Genomic DNA, 16,858 nt, shown 5'->3' on the forward strand with positions numbered 1-16,858 from the left:
TCAAGTACATACAAGGTTGTGGCAAGGAGGAGGGAGAAAAATCGTTCTCCTTAACCTCTGAGGATAGCACAAGAAGCAATGGGCTGAAAATGCAGTTTAGATAGGACATTAGGAAGAACTTCCTAACTGTCAGGGTGGTTAATAAATTGCCTAGGGAGGTTGCGGAATCTCTATCATTGGAGATTTTTAAGAGCAAGTTAGACATACACCTGCCAGGGATGGGCTAGAAGATAATACTTAGTCCTGCCTCAAGTGCAGGGGACTGGACTAGATAGTCTCTTGAGGTCCCTTCCAGTCCTACAATTCTATATGCCAGACACCATAGGCAAATGGGGTATTCAGACTATCGTATCTATAAATGTGATACATATCTGCGTGAGCTAGAGAGCGTATTCTATGTCCATGGGGGAAGGTACAGCGCTTTCTCCAGGAACTAAAAATCAGTGGGGGGAGAGGGGGGTAACAACTACAAAAGGTAAACTACTGCTGCAGAGAAGTCTCACCCCCGGAGGGACTCCATAAACTGGTTCAAAAGGCCCAGCAGAAAGATCTTTTGGTATAGGGGGCAGCTTGAATGACTCAGGGACCTTCTTTTGATACTCAAATGGACATGAGACTATAAACAAGAGAGCAAAACCCTGCTGAAGAGTGTAGGGCACTTAATAGGCTCTCAATGCAGATGATGGGTTGATAGTTGGTAAGCCTAGCATGTACATAGACTGTTTATTGTTTTGTGACATGTTTTCTCTATAATGCTTTTGTTCTACACATACTGTGGTTTGTGAAAGCTGGCCAGCCCCTGGTAACACTGTCGTGGCTCCTAGGAGAGAGCACGATGGCAGGCACTGGACTAGGGTCAGACCTACTGAGATAAGCCCAGTGAATTGCAAGGGGACTGCAAACCTAAATCCCAGGTCTGGAGGGAAAGGGATGCAAGTCACCACCAATAGAGAAGTGACGGCTAGAGGCCCGAGACCTAAGGGGGCACCTTTGAACAGACAACAGAGGAGGAAGAGGTGCAGTCAACTCAGGAACTGTGACAATCATCCCATTTCTTCCTACAATCCCGTTTCATTCACTGTACATCTTCCAACTTCTGCAACAAAAAAGGTAAGGGGTCCTACAGCCTCCGTCACTACACAACCCTGATTCATTCCCAGAGAAGGTCCATCATGTGCACTGAATGAGACAGGGGTCCTGTGGGCAATAAACAGCATATGAGTATGTAATTAGGATTGTATCATAATGCATATGCACAAGTGGACCAAGTTAAGGTTGTACAGACAGCCTTAATTCTGATATCTCCTAACGTTTAAGTGCTTGATTTTGCAACCTTAATATTTTCTTTTACCATAGTTTGCGTGTGTAATTTCTACGTTGTTTAAAAAAACCCATCATCAAGCATCAGCCTTGCCCACACCCAAACTCCCAGTTTCCCTTCCCTCCTCATCCAGTTTCAAGTGTTTCCCCGCCCTTGTCCCAATACACTCCCCTCTTCTGCTTTTGTCCCCTCTGCAGTCCAATCAGGGAGCTTCCTCCTCCAGGCTGCTTGGCTCCACCAGGGGAAGCAGTGAAAGCACAGGGAAGGGAGGCTCCCTGTTCTCAGATGCGATGTGGTGCCCAGCCCCAGCCCACAGCAGCCCAGAGCTACTACACTGCGGGGAAAGTCCAACTTCATCCCTTCAGACCCAGGCTGGAGCATGGTCAGTCACAGAATCTTCAGGGAATTTAGCGGCAAAGCTCTAGCAAGACTCTACTGAGCATGTGCAAACTGCAATTTTTCAAAAGTTTATAATTTGGCCAAATTTCAGAGGATTTTCATGGGGACAACAAAAGGCACATCCCTGATTCAAAGGCCAACCCCTCCCAAATTTCAAATCCCTGCTCCAAAGCATGGGGGTACTTCAGCTTCTCTACGGAAAGATCACCAGAATTTTTGAACACAGTCCACACAATTTACTTTTCAATAGCCTTGTTCTGAGAAGCACCTGAACATATTTTGGCTGAAATTTTCCCGAGCCAGTTCAGCCAGAGGCAGACATCAAATGTTAAACCCAAATGGTTAAAGTTTGGCAAAGTTATACACAGAGTCTTATAATGGCACATTTCGGGCAACCTTAATATTAGGCAATGCTAGCAACCTCACCTCTAATATTTTGAGCACTTATAGTAAAGGAAACACAGAAATTCATGAATTTTGCGAAATAATAAAGAGATAAAAGGCACACCGCAACACTGACAGTGTCTCCAAGTTACCCAATAAAAGTGATGCACACTAGATGAAACCACATTCAAACTGTTTGTGAACATGTGAGGTCATAATCTTGGAATTAACACTTGCCTTAAGATATTTTAGATAATTCTTGCCTTTAGATATACTTCTGCATAGCCACATGGAGCCAAGATTTTCAAGAGTCAGGAGCCTAACATTAGGCCCCAAATCCAAAATTAGGCATTTAAGTGGCCTAAAAGTGCTCAACATCCATGTAACTTTCAACTGAAGTCAACGGGAGCTACTGGGTGGCTCAGGACTTTTGAATAATCAGGCTACTTATTTAGGTGCGTAAATGAGGATTTAGTAGTCCCCTAATTTCTGAAAATCTTGGTCATTAACTGCATTACAAAAAGTCATCCTATTGCAAGCCAAAATTACTTCAATTAAGAATATATGAACTGCATTAACCCACTAGTTATGATAAACACCACTGTGTTCCCAAAGCAGCCTAATGCTAAAATGAGCTTTTTTCACAATAGTCCTAAACGTACACTCGCTTCTGCAATAGCTTGAACAATGTTGTATTTGTGGCTTACCTGACAAAGGGTTAGTGAAATCTGTCTGCACTGATGAAGTGCTAGGGGTTGCGTGGGATTCAAGTTTGACTTGGAGCCAAAGATGTAGAGCTTCCTGAAATTCATGCTGTATGCGTTCAATATTGACATATTCCATCCACAAATCCTATGGCATGAGAGAAGGCTCAAATTATTATAGGGAACTTTGCACAGCTGACAAAGTACAATTTACAGTGCACCCATCTCCACGTACAGTACCAGGGAGACAGTACAATCATGGAGTAGAAACCAGGCCCAATATTTTAAAGAAAATCTTTCCCAGAAAAACTGAGTTCCCAAAAGAGAAAAACTGAAGATAAGCAGCAGCTAGAGATAAACCCATCCACACACACAGAGAGTACTGACAGGCACTCATGACCATCATGGAAGGAATCTAACAGATAGTCTCCGGGAGGAACTTCTATAAATGAGTTCCCCGAGCCTAAAGGGCTCCATTCCAGGCCCAGTTCAGGCCCAAGACAATAGGGGCAAGCACAACTCAAACAAACAACTGCTTGCAAGAAATGGAGAGGAAGCTGAAGTTCCTTAAATATCAAGGGCATAAGTTATTGAAATCAGGTAAAAAAAGGGCTGTATTTCCTAGAGTTTATCCATACTCAAAATGAGTGGGGGAAAAACACAGCTCCAGCCAAAAGGAGTAACTTTCAAGGGTTCACCTAATGAAAGACGCCTCAACTAATAGTGCCATGCAAGATTTGACATGCACAGTATACACAGTGAACAGAATAATGTAAGCTTCCCTCTGGCTCATTTTTGCTTGATCAGGAAATATAATATTTCAGTGAGAGCAGGTCTGGGCCTCAACTGTTTCATTTGCTATCTAAAATCCAGTTCTGGACTGTTCTCAGAGCCATTTGAAAAAGCACAAGTAGGTGCAGAATAAGAGCTATGTTCTTGTTGTAGCATGCAAGAACTCTGGGCATGAGCTCTGGCCCACATATGGAGGGAGGCTGTTTGGGTCAGCATACAGGAGTCTAAGAAAAAGCCCACTCGTGCTGGAGAGCTACAGCTTGCAGAATGGACAGTGCTGCAGACTATCAGGGCACAGGGTGCTCCACAATTTACGAAGTTACTAAGTGTCTCTGTTAACCAGTGAGCTGAATTTTGGATCACAAATCAACCCAGTCCTGCACTGTCAGTGATACTGAAGTCCCTGTTTCACCTGCTGATTTTGCATGATCTTAGCAAGTCTGTACACATCATATTGCTTCGGTAAAGACGGAATGTATGCATCTCCTTTCTGAAAGCTCTCTTCCTCCAGCCACAGAACAAACACATTAAAAAGCCTAAAAGAGAAAAATGAGGGGGGAGAGGGGGAGAAAAAAAAAGTTAGACGTTTACAGAGTGTGTGTTTTCTTCCTTAATGGCACATGAACACACACACACACACACACACACACACACACACTGTGTATTCACAGCAGCTCGTGATGATCACCATTCTGATCAACACTAATAACTGAAATGGGAACCTCTGGAGCTAAAAAGAATGAGTCTTTTCAACTTGAGCTAAAGAACCAGGCTCAGTAACTGGGAGATGTAACCAACTAATATCCTTTACACATTTAACATAAAGGGGGACATGTAACACACACTGACTGGTGGGTTACGCCAGAGCCCAGCTCAATGGCCTTGTTACTCTCCCGTGTGGAACATGGCATGTCAGCCTAGATTGAAGTATGGGACAGCAGGAGGAAAGAGCTTTGGAGAGTTAATTTTCAAGGATTAGAGGGGTCCCTGAAGAGGGACGGGGATGCGGGGGGAAAGGCGGGGTAGAAATTAACTGAAGGGTGTAACCCTGTGCCACTGTATCGAGGACCCATCAGTCCAATATTATAGACACCCATGCAGGGAGGAAGGAAGAAAGAAAGGCCACTGGCAAACAGAGGGGAGGAAGGATCTGGGAAATAGTCCAGTAGGTCTATCCTGTCCTGCTGCTAGGGAACCTTGCTCCAAACCTGAGCGAGAGCCCGAGTGGTCACCCCCCTGCGACCAGGACCAGGTTGATTGGTGGCTCTGTCCTGACCGGTACCGGTCGCCCCTCCCAGAGTTATATCTGGCTGACCTCAGCGAGCGTCTGGATCGGGGTTTGGCAACCAGCAGTGCTCGGCGGATCTGCAACAGCCCTGAGCTGGCGATCTAAGCCTCATGCTTAACGTGTAGTACTGGGATGTGGAGCAGGACCAGGAACCAGAGCGGGCCTGGAGTCGCGAAGATGAAGCCACACACAGTGACGCTGCCCTGGGGGATCTGCTACGGTCCGGAAAATGGTACCGTTGGTCCCTCGACCTGTCCCTGGAGTGGTACTGGTGCCACAGAGATTTTGGGTGCCAACTCCAAAACTCCTGCCAGGAGGTGCGTGCCTCCAGAGGTCTGCGTCCGGTTACCTGTGAGCCACACCTCGAGCCTCTCTGCCCTTGTCCGAGGTCCAGAGACCAGATGGGGCTGCAAAGCTTCTGCCTATCACAGTCAAAAGCACGCCGGATGCGAGAGGGCGACCATTGGCAGGATGTCCCCAGCGATGGGGAGCACTGCCAGAAAGGTGGAGACTATGGTGGTGCCAGCGTGGGTTTACCCCAGGACCAGGACCCTGGCAGGGGCTGGTGTGGGCGGCACTGGGAGGGACATAATTTCTTGTGCCGCTTGCAGGACCTCTGGCGTGGATGACACCTGAAGCTGACTAGGACCTCCACTGCTATCCGGAGTATCCGGCACGGAGCGGGCTGGGCTACACTGTTCGACCTGAGTTGGGGCCCGGGATCCCGAAGGGGTTGAAGAGGCACCCGAAAAAGGGCCTTGGTCCACCCCAGACTTGTCCTTTCCCTTGTGGGAAGCTGGAGACCTTCCACGCCCCGTCTTCCTGGGCTTCTTGGCTGGAGTCATGGAAGGAGACCGGTGCCGGCTCATAGACAGTATCGGCGGAGCGCTGCGCAATGAGGTCATGGTGCTCGGTGCTGAATCGGCTTTGGGGTAAGGGCAGACTCCATCAGGAGCGCCTTCAAGTGAATGTCACACTCCTTCTTCAACCTGGGCTTGAAGGACTTGTAGATTCTGCACTTATCACTAATGTGACCTTTGCCCAAGAACCGTAAACAACTATTCTGTGGATCGCTAATGGGCTTGGCCTTTTACAGTGATTGTGGGGTTTAAAGCCTAGGGACTGGGGCATGCCCCGTCCCGAAGCGAAGTCCCTTTAGGGACCTACTAAGCCTCTAACTTAACAAATAGGTTGAACTAAACTAGAGGGAAACTATATACAATAAAATCTGCAGGAGGCAAATAAGTTCGAACGAACGAAAGCAACAGCTCTAGCTGAAGCAGCACCAGTTCCATGCACCATCACTGGCGGCAAGAAGGACCTGAGGCTGGAGGGGGCAGGAGGTGCCCTATGCATATGCGCGCCACTCCAGGGGGCGCCAGAGCCGGTCCCCTATGGATACTGCTGAGGGAAAAACTTCCAGCACCGGTGCATGTGGTGAGCACACACTCCTAAGTTGAATGGACATGAGCAATCACTCGAAGAAGAATGTGTCTTGTACATACTAGATAATAGTAGGATCTCAGTAACTGCCATAGCGAAATTAGCTGTGAAACAGGACTGGCTTTCTTTACCTGACAAGTTCTTTATGCAGTTCTGGTGAAGTCAGGTAATCTGGTGAGCAGTTCCCCCTTTGTGACAAGCCTTCACTGCCATCTGCAGCACTCTCCACTCTAAGCGCTTTACTAGCTGCATGGTGGAAGTCTGCCACCTCCGTCAAGCGCTGCTTCATTGCACTTAATAGGTTAACATGAGCTGGACTCTGGAAAAATCTTCTTCCGATACAGCCATCTACAGGTAACCTTCAAAACAAAAGTCTCGTTGTTAATGTCAAATCAACATCTCTGCCCCATAAACTGGTTTTTGCTTCACGGAGACGGCTAACACTAAATACTGCTCTCAACTGAGCTCTTGGCACCATGGAAAAGGGGTTGTACAAGGCACTTAGTAATCTCATTTATACTGTAAACACAAACGCCGGCCACTAATTATATTAGAACCTTTAACGAATAACAAACTTACCCGTACTGCGGCCCAGGTCGGTGAAGGTAAAGGAGGAAAAATTTTTGCCAGATGAGGGGCAGAAGGGGGTGATCTGCAGGGGTAACAAGGGCCTGATGAGCCCAACGATAGATCATTAGTCTTTGGAGAGAAGGTACAATAGGCAGCTTCAGCTGGGCCTGGGCTTTCTGCAAAAGAAGTGGAGAACTCTTTTCAACAAGTGTTCCAGGAGGCCCATTTCCATTGCAGTTCCCTACAATAAACTTTGTTCTAATTTATTCCTACATCTTTAATTTTGATTAGCAGAGCAAGGATGGTTTGGGAACTGTGAATAAACTACGGCTATTAGATAGCAGTAACCCATGAAATAGTCGTGCTTCTGCAGTAATGTTAAGGCCAAGGTGCCCAACTCTCAGCTATAGGCGCAATCCGGTCCACTTGATTTGCTATTGGAGGGCCAAATTATACCCTCGATCTTCATGCAAACGTACTGCTGGCATCAGCAGAAGGACTGCTGCGGACCAAAGGCCACATCAGGGGCATAGAATTTAATTCAGATTGTAAGTTGTCCTTTCCACAAAACAAGTTTGACATTTCGGTATGGGGGCTTACATCCCCTTGCCATCCTGTAGACAACAGCGGACCATATATATTCTGTGAGGCCCAAGAACCCAATAGGGTACTAACGAATGTAATAAGTGCTGAGCACTTTTAATAGTGTTTTGCAAATGTAAGGACAACTAGTGCAGTGGAGCAGTACAGAATGGAAAGCTAACTTTTTCACTAAAGAGAAATTGCATCAGCTTTTCCAAAGATAGAGGAGATGAAGGCAAAGCAAAATGATACAGGCGCGTCCACCAAACCCTGAATCCTTCCAACATAAGACCACCTGTACTGGTTTCATATTAGCAATAAGCTATTTTATTATCCAGTTCAATATTTATGACCAATGGTTTAAGGCTCACTCAGTAAACACAATTTCACAACAAAATTATTGTGTACATTTACACTGCAAAAGTTGAAGGAAGGATGGTCCAGTGGTTAGGGCACTAGTCTAGAACTCCAGAGACATGAGTTCCTGACTCCAGAGACATTCACTGACTCAGCTTGGGCAAATCACTTAGTTGCTTTATGCCTCAGTTTCCCCATTTATAACAGGAGGATAATAGCACTGCCCTATCCTCACAGCACCCTTGTGAGATAAATACACTGAAAATTGAGAGGTGTTCAGATGCCATAGTAAATATGCTATGTAAGTATTGTATATACAGATGGAAGATTTACTATAAAAAGACATTAAAATAATAACGTATTAAAAATCAGGCCTTTGGCATGCTGGTTTTAAAATGTTAAACGAAAAAAGAGAATGGAAAATCCTTTAGAGCATTTTTTTTTTCCCTGTAAACCAAGCAAAGAAGGTCTTACAGAGATACACTGGTGTCCGTGCAAGCAAAATTGCCAGGAATGACTCAAGAGAAGACTCAATTTTCTATGTATGAAGGGGTAACTGTTCTCTTGCCTTCAGAGCCTGATCAGGAGTTAAAGCGTTGATGATCAATTCACCCTCCACGACTCTGCGAAGTTGGGAATCTTCTTCAAATATGGACTCCATATTCAGAACCATCCATGAAAACCAAACCTGTAAGATACAGTATACAGAAAATCTTGACTACAGAAGAAATCCTGCTGTTTTCTAAGTATTTTTAATAGATCCTTACTATGAAGTTCTGAAAGCATCATCACATGGAGCCAGGAAGTTTTATGAACAGATACCCTATTCCCCATGTATATACAACCAAACCTTCAATTTCACTGCTGACCTATTAGAACTAGAAGGATCTTAGTTGACAAAGGGGTGAGATCCGTAGCTACCATTATCCATTCAGAGAATTCCAGATAAAATAACCAACCCACATATTTTATCGTCGGAACTCCTCTCCCACACAACACATGCAACAAGTCTCCACTTACGGACTTGTGACATGTTGTAAACAGAGAGGAGGGTGATCAGTTTTTAGAACATTTGTCAGACATGGCAGCCCAGTCTCTCACACTGAAGCCTACAAGGGATTATCTGGGGAAGGTACACATTATGTATGTACTGACAGTCACATTAAATGAGTTCTTGGGTACAGATTTAGGATTTAAATTGCCAACTCCCTCATGCCAAAAAATGTCAGTGCCAAAGGCCTGTGACATCTCCAGTCTGATAAGCCTGCAGTGCCCTCTCAGACTAAATTAGAATTTTATTTCATCCCAAGAGACCTTTTGCAATAAGAAAGAAAAAAAAAAGGAATGGCAAGAGTAGAAGACGACAGTTCAAACAGGTGTCATGGGAAAAACAGAGCACTTTAGAGTAACGTAACTGCCCACCTGTGTGGAATTCGCATTGCCCTCGATGAAGGAAGGGGTCACATTTCCTGCCACAATCCAGCTGACCAGGGAAGAGAGCAGACCTTTGTCACAGTGATAACCTAAGGCATTCTGTATGGAAAGTTTGCATAAAATAAAGAATGAATGTGAGAGAGTGATGGGGAATATACTTAGCAAAGGAACTGTCTCTGTGCCTTTTTTCCGGCCTGTCCCTTATGCGTGTAACCAATTCCCAGTCCTGCTTCACAAAGCCATCACTGAAAAGCCAGCTAAAAACCTCATTTCTTCCAGGAGGTCCACAGGGGGCCAAATAACAATTAATATAATTAAACCATCCTAGCTTGGAAAATCCAAAAGCAAGACCAATGCGTTCTGTCTTGTGTCTTTTAGGGCTGGGCCTGTATAGTTTTGTACCATGTACCACTGAGAACACTATAAACACAATATTAGTAAATCAGGAACCATAATTTAAAGATACAGTAAAACTCCCTTTACCCAAAACTCCATACTTCAAAATTCCCTATTTGTCTTAATGCCAGCGATGCCCCCACCCCAATTCACTCAGTACCACAGTGCCACCCAATTAGTCAAACCAATTTACTCAATTGTTACCGGTTTCAGAGTAGCAGCCGTGTTAGTCTGTATTCGCAAAAAGAAAAGGAGTACTTGTGGCACCTTAGAGACTAACCAATTTATTTGAGCATAAGCTTTCGTGAGCTACAGCTCACTTCATCGGATACATTCAGTGGAAAATACAGTGGGGAGATTTATATACATAGAGAACATGAAACAACGGGTGTTACCATACACACTGTAATGAGAGTGATCACTTAAGGTATCCCTGATATTAACAGTATCCCCGATAATGTCAAGGCAAACCTGGTGGCTGAACTTTGTGACTTTGTCCTCACCCATAACTATTTCACATTTGGGGACAATGTATACCTTCAAATCAGCGGCACTGCTATGGGTACCCGTATGGCCCCACAGTATGCCAACATTTTTATGGCTGACTTAGAACAACGATTCCTCAGCTCTCGTCCCCTAACGCCCCTACTCTACTCGCGCTACATTGATGACATCATCATCATCTGGACCCATGGAAAAGAAGCCTTTGAGGAATTCCAACATGATTTCAACAATTTCCATCCCACCATCAAACCTCAGCCTGGACCAGTCCACACAAAAGATCCACTTCCTGGACACTACGGTGCTAATAAGTGATGGTCACATAAACACCACCCTATACCGGAAACCTACTGACCACTATGCCTACCTACATGCCTCCAGCTTTCATCCAGACCACACCACACGATCCATTGTCTACAGCCAAGCTCTACGATACAACCGCATTTGCTCCAACCCCTCAGACAGAGACAAACACCTACAAGATCTCTATCAAGTATTCTTACAACTACAATACCCATCTGCTGAACTGAAGAAATAGATTAATAGAGCCAGAAGAGTTCCTAGAAGTCACCTACTACAGGACAGGCCCAATAAAGAAAATAACAGAACGCCACTTATAAATAAATAAAACCTCAGCCCCCAAATAAAACCTCTCCAACGCATCATCAAGGATCTACAACCTATCCTGAAGGACGACCCATCACTCTCACAGATCTTGGGAGACAGGCCAGTCCTTGCTTACAGACAGCCCCCCAACCCAAAGTAAATACTCACCAGCAACCACACACCATACAACAGAACCACTAACCCAGGAACCTATCCTTGCAACAAAGCCCGTTGCCAACTGTGCCCACATATCTATTCAGGGGACACCATCACAGGGCCTAATCACATCAGCCACACTATCAGAGGCTCGTTCACCTGCACATCCACCAATGTGATATATGCCATCCTATGCCAGCAATGCCCCTCTGCCATGTACATTGGTCAAACTGGACAGTCTCTACATAAAAGAATCAATGGACACAAATCAGACGTCAAGAATTATAACATTCAAAAACCAGTCGGAGAACATTTCAACCTCTTTGGTCACTCGATTACAGACCTAAAAGTGGCAATTTTTCAACACAAAAACTTCAGAAACAGACTCCAACAAGAGACTGCTGAATTGGAATTAATTTGCAAACTGGATACAATTAACTTAGGCTTGAGTAAAGACTGGGAGTGGATGGGTCATTACACAAAGTAAAACTATTTCTCCATGTGTATTCCACCTCCCACCGTTCCTCAGACGTTCTTGTCAACTGCTGGAAATGGCCCACCTTGATTATCACTACAAAAGGTGTTTTCCCCCGCTCTCCTGCTGGTAATAGCTCACCTTAAGTGATCACTCTGGTTACAGTGTGTATGGTAACACCCATTGTTTCATGTTCTCTATGTATATCTCCCCACTGTATTTTCCACTGAATGCATCCGAAGAAGTGAGCTGTAGCTCACGGAAGCTCATGCTCAAATAAATTCGTTAGTCTCTAAGGTGCCAGAAGTCCTCCTTTTCAATTGTTACCGACATCCCTGTTACTTTTCAGATAAATGGGCTCATGCTACATATAGAACAGAGATTTATTTGGAACTGATAATCCCAGACCTAAACCTTTAGAACTTTTCTACAGCTGCAGTAATTCATCTGTTTTACCTTATGCTGTTGGTAGAGCAGTTTTTGCACACAGTCCTCTTGACTATACTGAAAAGCTGCTTTGCATAGATGATCCAGCAGGTAGACCGTTGCTCTCTCTCTGTGCCACAGCTGTTGAGCAGAGAGAACTTGCACCCAGAACTCCAGCACCGCAGCTGGCCACACTCCATCAGGCTGACGGCTCATAAAAATGTGGGTCTGCCAAGTTAAAGGGTGGAATTAACAAACAGCACCCAGCCTGAATTACTAAAGCACAAAACGGTACTGAACAACTGTCCAATTTCCATTGGTTGGTTTTTGTGACAGCATCAAGGGCTCTAATGATATCCGTCTCTTTTCAGAAGGACACAAATGACGTCACTGTAAACGGTTTGCTATTTTTGTTCTTTATCCCTGACCACAGAAATTCTCAGGATAAAGAGATGTTGAAGCAGGGGGTCCCTGGAGCTTACGAACACTGCTGGAGAGGAGACTATTTCTAAGGCTTCTAACTCTGCAGGAGAAGAAACAGCCACTGAGGCCATACATTTGAAACCCTGCAGGCTCCCAGCCTGGCAATGCCTACCCTGTAGCGTTCACTCTGCTCTCCCTGCAAGGCAGAACTTGCAATCTCAGCGCGGGTATCAGTTTATCATCTTTTTCTAACCCTAGTATTTTTTCCATTTAACTCCATTGGGGTCTAGACTTCATGAGCAGATAGGGCTACAGGTACTTTGGCAGACCAGTGCCAATTCTTTCTATACCAGTACCATCTTCCAAAGCACAAACCAGCAATCAGAAAGGAAAACTTACAAACCCTAACAGCAGCCAGATACGCCTCTTAATCCCTGCTCTACCCAACCCTAATGTGTGCAAATTACGCTTCATACCACATTCTAAGCAACACTGGTGAGAATTCTCTCTTTTTAACAATCAAGAGCTGCAACACTAAGTAAAAAAAAACAAAACAAAAAACCGTCAGCACTAGAGCTCTGCAGAGTGAAATCCTAATCCATCACCCTCCAGCCATTAGATGTACAGTTCATTCATGCTTCATTTTCTGACCTGGATCATGCTGTTGAGAAGCTTAACATTTTCTCCATAGCTTGCTCCTGTCAAGTGTTGCGCCACTTTGTGTGTAACCTGCTGGGTCATGCCTTGTGGAACTCCACTATCCAGGTGAAGGAACAGCTGGATGTAAGATAAAAACCTAGAGACCACAATAATCACAAATGAAATTCATTCGATTCTAAGATTTCTCCTACATCAAACATAAACGGCTGGGTTGGTTTGTTCTGAGGAATTTAAGTGTCACAATACCGAAGGTGACAATGATTAGACTTAAACCCAAACCATTATAAAGAAGTCCACATTTTTAAAAATCAGCACGTGAACATCTGAACTACCATCTTAAGTTTATACCATAATTTTCATCTCAACCCTTCCTAAACGCCCCACTGCTGAAATACAGCAGCACCAGGAGCAAAAGGCACGAGCCACTACACAGAACTTGTAAGGAAGGAAAATTTTGACCAAAGACATCCTACTCTAAAGATCTCAACATGCTTTTCATAAATATTAGCAAAGAGAAGATAGGAGGCAGGCTTTTACAGCCTCATCTGACACACCAACATGTTGTAAACTGCATGGGACCCAATTTATCACCCTTACTGCATTAGAAATGCACAGAGCTCACATATGAGCTACCTCAGTCTAATTCAGACAGTTCATATGCCACAGCCCCTCAAATTGTATAATCTCAGATCAACGCAATTTCTTTTTCAAAGATGTTTGGATTGCTGACTCTAGAAAAACACTGAAACATTTGGTAGAAATAGTGTGTTTTCAAGAGAGAGCTGAATTATGAAAGGGAAGTTGACTGGTGTGGGAAGAGACGGAAAGAATTCCAGGAACAGGGACCAACATGGAACAAGGCATGAAGATGTGTGTGTGACAAAGCTAGGCCAGTGATATTTAGGAGGGTGAGTTCCATCAGTTTGTGTATACAGGTCTCAGATGAGATCTTAAAAAAACCGAGGTCCAGCCTGCTCTTCAGGGATCACGGTACTACTTGTGACAGATTTGCCCAATTGTCATTAGCCAAAATTCCCCATTACCTGGTGTTGCACAGAGTGCCAGTGGACTGCCACCCTCTACATCAGCAGTTCTATATGCAGAGTTTGTAATACACTCTGCAATGCTATATAAGCACAGGAGTGCCTGACACTTGCAGACTTCTGCAAGAGGAAACGGGAAGAACAGAAGAAGAACTCAAATCAAGAAAGCATAGTATGGCATCACAACCAGGAAAGGCAGCGGGGCAGAGGAGGAACAGCCTGTTAATAAAACCTGACCTTGCTCCTAAGACAGCTCGGGTGGTATCAGTGCACATTAGTCTTGAAGAACATCTGGAGAGATGTCTGACAAGAACTGACATAGATCAGCATTCAGGAGAAAGGCACATGGCACACTGATGGAAGGAGCTGTTTATATTTCAGGATTTCTCTGCAGAAGTTACCCTGCAGAGGAAAGCACTCTCAGAAGTACCTGCTGCTTTGAAAGAGACTGAAAACTACCCTTGCCTGCCCCAGGGGGCTCGAAGTACTGACCAGTCAGTCCCAGAACAGACCATGTTTCAGCATGACAGCAATGAGGACTTGGGAGGGGGTTGATTCTGGATAGAAGATTATGCAGCCTGGCCTAGTAACATAGCAATTAGTCATGACAGGGCGTTGTGTTAACAGGCCTTTGAGCCACGCCCTATGGAGACTCTGACTGGAACTTTAACATGCTTAGCAGTAACGGAATTAACAGCTTGACACTCAGAGGTTTGCCTGCTCCTCTACCTAGCCCATCCACAGACAGAACATGTCAGGCTGTCCAGAGACTGGAGAACTGTGCTACAAGCTACAGCACTGGTCTCAGCACCATGCCTGCACACCTAGTGATAGCCCATGTGGTGGGTGTTTCCATCACAGCTGTGCCACTGATCACAATCGTAAAAAAAGAACTTGGCAAATATGCTGATTACATTTCTAGTCAACTGTTGCCACACACTAATAACGCTCTCCCTTGGTGCTACAGTTAAATAAAAATCATGCTTACTGTTCGTTCTTCAGAAGGTAATACTGGCAGGGATAGAACAAGGGTAAAACTTTATCCAGTACATGGACTACTGTTCTCAGGTACCTAGACTGCACCAGTATGCCCAGCAGAGGGATCCCTTCAGCACAGAACTTTTCAATGCTGCAAGGAGAGAAACCAAAAAAAAAAAAGTGACCAACTAATACTAAATAGCATCAGTCTTTGTGACTTTATCCAAGCAGATCAAAGTTTTTCCACCTCATTCCTCCCCAAAGGAGGAGGAATTTAAGGGTGGTGAAACTTCCTGGTTTGTCAGCCCTAGAGAATTAAGGCTTCTAATCATGATAGGTATTTGCTGCCTATGGAGATGGGAAGCCATTCAATAGCTGGCAATGCATTTCACTACAGGAGATGCTAGGTGAGGAGCTATATGGGATTCCTGCTCTTATCTTGCAGCAGCCTCAGACACTGCAGGGAAAAGGGAGCCTGCATCTCATTCAGTGCAGTTCCTGGTATCCAGTGTTAGCAGTACAAACACGCAGCCCTGGGGCAATGTCAAACGTAGTGAGGATAACATTTCTATGCCCAGATCTTCCATGCCAGGAAGACATAACATTAATATTAAACACCTCCATTTTCATAGCTCTTTACTTTTTCAGTTTGCTTACACATTAATCAGCCTTCAACATTCCTGTGATATAAGATCAGTATTAGCCCCCATTTTTCATATGGGGAGCCAGAGCAAAAGATTTTCTCAAAGCCACAGTAGGAGTCAATATTATAGCACAGATCAGAAGTTCCTTGCTTCTCATCCTAAGCTCAGATCACACCACCCACTTTCTCAAGCTAGAACTGCTCTTTAAAAACATGGAATCAAACTGCTCTAACCATACATGCAAGAGAGGAAGAACATAAGAACAGTCATACTGGATCAGACCAAAGGTCCATCTAGTCCAGTATTCTGTCTTCCGACAGTGGCCAATGCCAGCTGCTTCAGAGGGAATGAACAGAACAGGTAATCATCAAGTGATCCATCCCCTGTTGCCCATTCCCAGCTTTTGGCAAACAGAGGCTAGGGACACCATCCCTGCCCATGCTGGCTAATACCCATTGATGGACCTATCCTCCATGAATTTATCTAGTTCTTTTTTCAACCCTGTTATAGTCTTGGCCTTCACAACACCCTTTGGCAAGGAGTTCCACAGGTTGACTGTGCATTGTATGAAAAAATACTTTGTTTTAAACCTGCTGCCTATTAATTTCATTTGGTGACCCCTAGTTCTTATGTTATGAGGCGTAAATAACACTTCCTTATTTACTCTCTCCACATCAGTCATAATTTCATAAACCTCTATCATAACCCCCCTTAGTCGTCTCTTTTCCAAGCTGAAAAGTCCCAGTCTTACTAATCTCCCCTCATATGGAAGCTGTTCCATACCCCTAATAATGTGCGTTGCCCTTTTCTGAACCTTTTCCAATTCCAATATATATTTTTGAGACGGGGCGAGCAGATCTGCACGCAGTATTCAAGATGTGGGCATATCACGGATTTACAGAGGGGCAATACGATATTTTCTGTCTTATTATCTATCCCTTTCCTAACGATTCCCAACATCCTGTTAGCCTTTTTGACTGCCGCTGCACATTGACTGGATGTTTTCAGAAGAACACTAAGGCAATTTCTCCTCACAAATTAAATCAACATTATATGGAGAAAGCAAAATGGCTGAAACTTGGAAAAAGAGTGAAAATATTGAGGCAGGACACGAGTAGTATCACCGTACAGTTTTGACTAATCAAAGGAGAACCCCACAGAGAGCCTAACCACAAAGTGGCTGAGACTATGCTAGGAAGGACTGTTTTGAAACACGTTTAATACTAGGTTAGGATGCTCATTAACATTTTGATTGAAGTAACAAGGGTCTTACCAA

The 16,858-nt window shown here is 44.6% G+C and overlaps 1 protein-coding gene across 3 annotated transcripts in view; it reads right to left on the reverse strand.

Annotated features, from left to right (window-relative positions):
• EPG5 (ectopic P-granules autophagy protein 5 homolog) overlaps positions 1-16,858 on the reverse strand; it is an 83,175-nt gene that overhangs the window by 37,996 nt on the left and 28,321 nt on the right. For all 3 annotated transcript variants that reach the window (XM_037902463.2, XM_043547441.1, XM_037902464.2), the window contains 9 exons: positions 14,949-15,089; positions 12,909-13,053; positions 11,865-12,062; positions 9,263-9,373; positions 8,409-8,528; positions 6,911-7,077; positions 6,463-6,690; positions 4,013-4,136; positions 2,812-2,956 (listed from right to left, as the gene is read on the reverse strand). In XM_037902463.2, the coding sequence (XP_037758391.1) occupies positions 2,812-2,956; positions 4,013-4,136; positions 6,463-6,690; positions 6,911-7,077; positions 8,409-8,528; positions 9,263-9,373; positions 11,865-12,062; positions 12,909-13,053; positions 14,949-15,089 (1,379 nt within the window). The remainder of the gene's footprint in view (positions 1-2,811; positions 2,957-4,012; positions 4,137-6,462; positions 6,691-6,910; positions 7,078-8,408; positions 8,529-9,262; positions 9,374-11,864; positions 12,063-12,908; positions 13,054-14,948; positions 15,090-16,858) is intronic.

The sequence above is a fragment of the Chelonia mydas genome, chromosome 5 (assembly GCF_015237465.2).
Source record: "Chelonia mydas isolate rCheMyd1 chromosome 5, rCheMyd1.pri.v2, whole genome shotgun sequence".
Classification (NCBI taxonomy): domain Eukaryota; kingdom Metazoa; phylum Chordata; order Testudines; family Cheloniidae; genus Chelonia; species Chelonia mydas.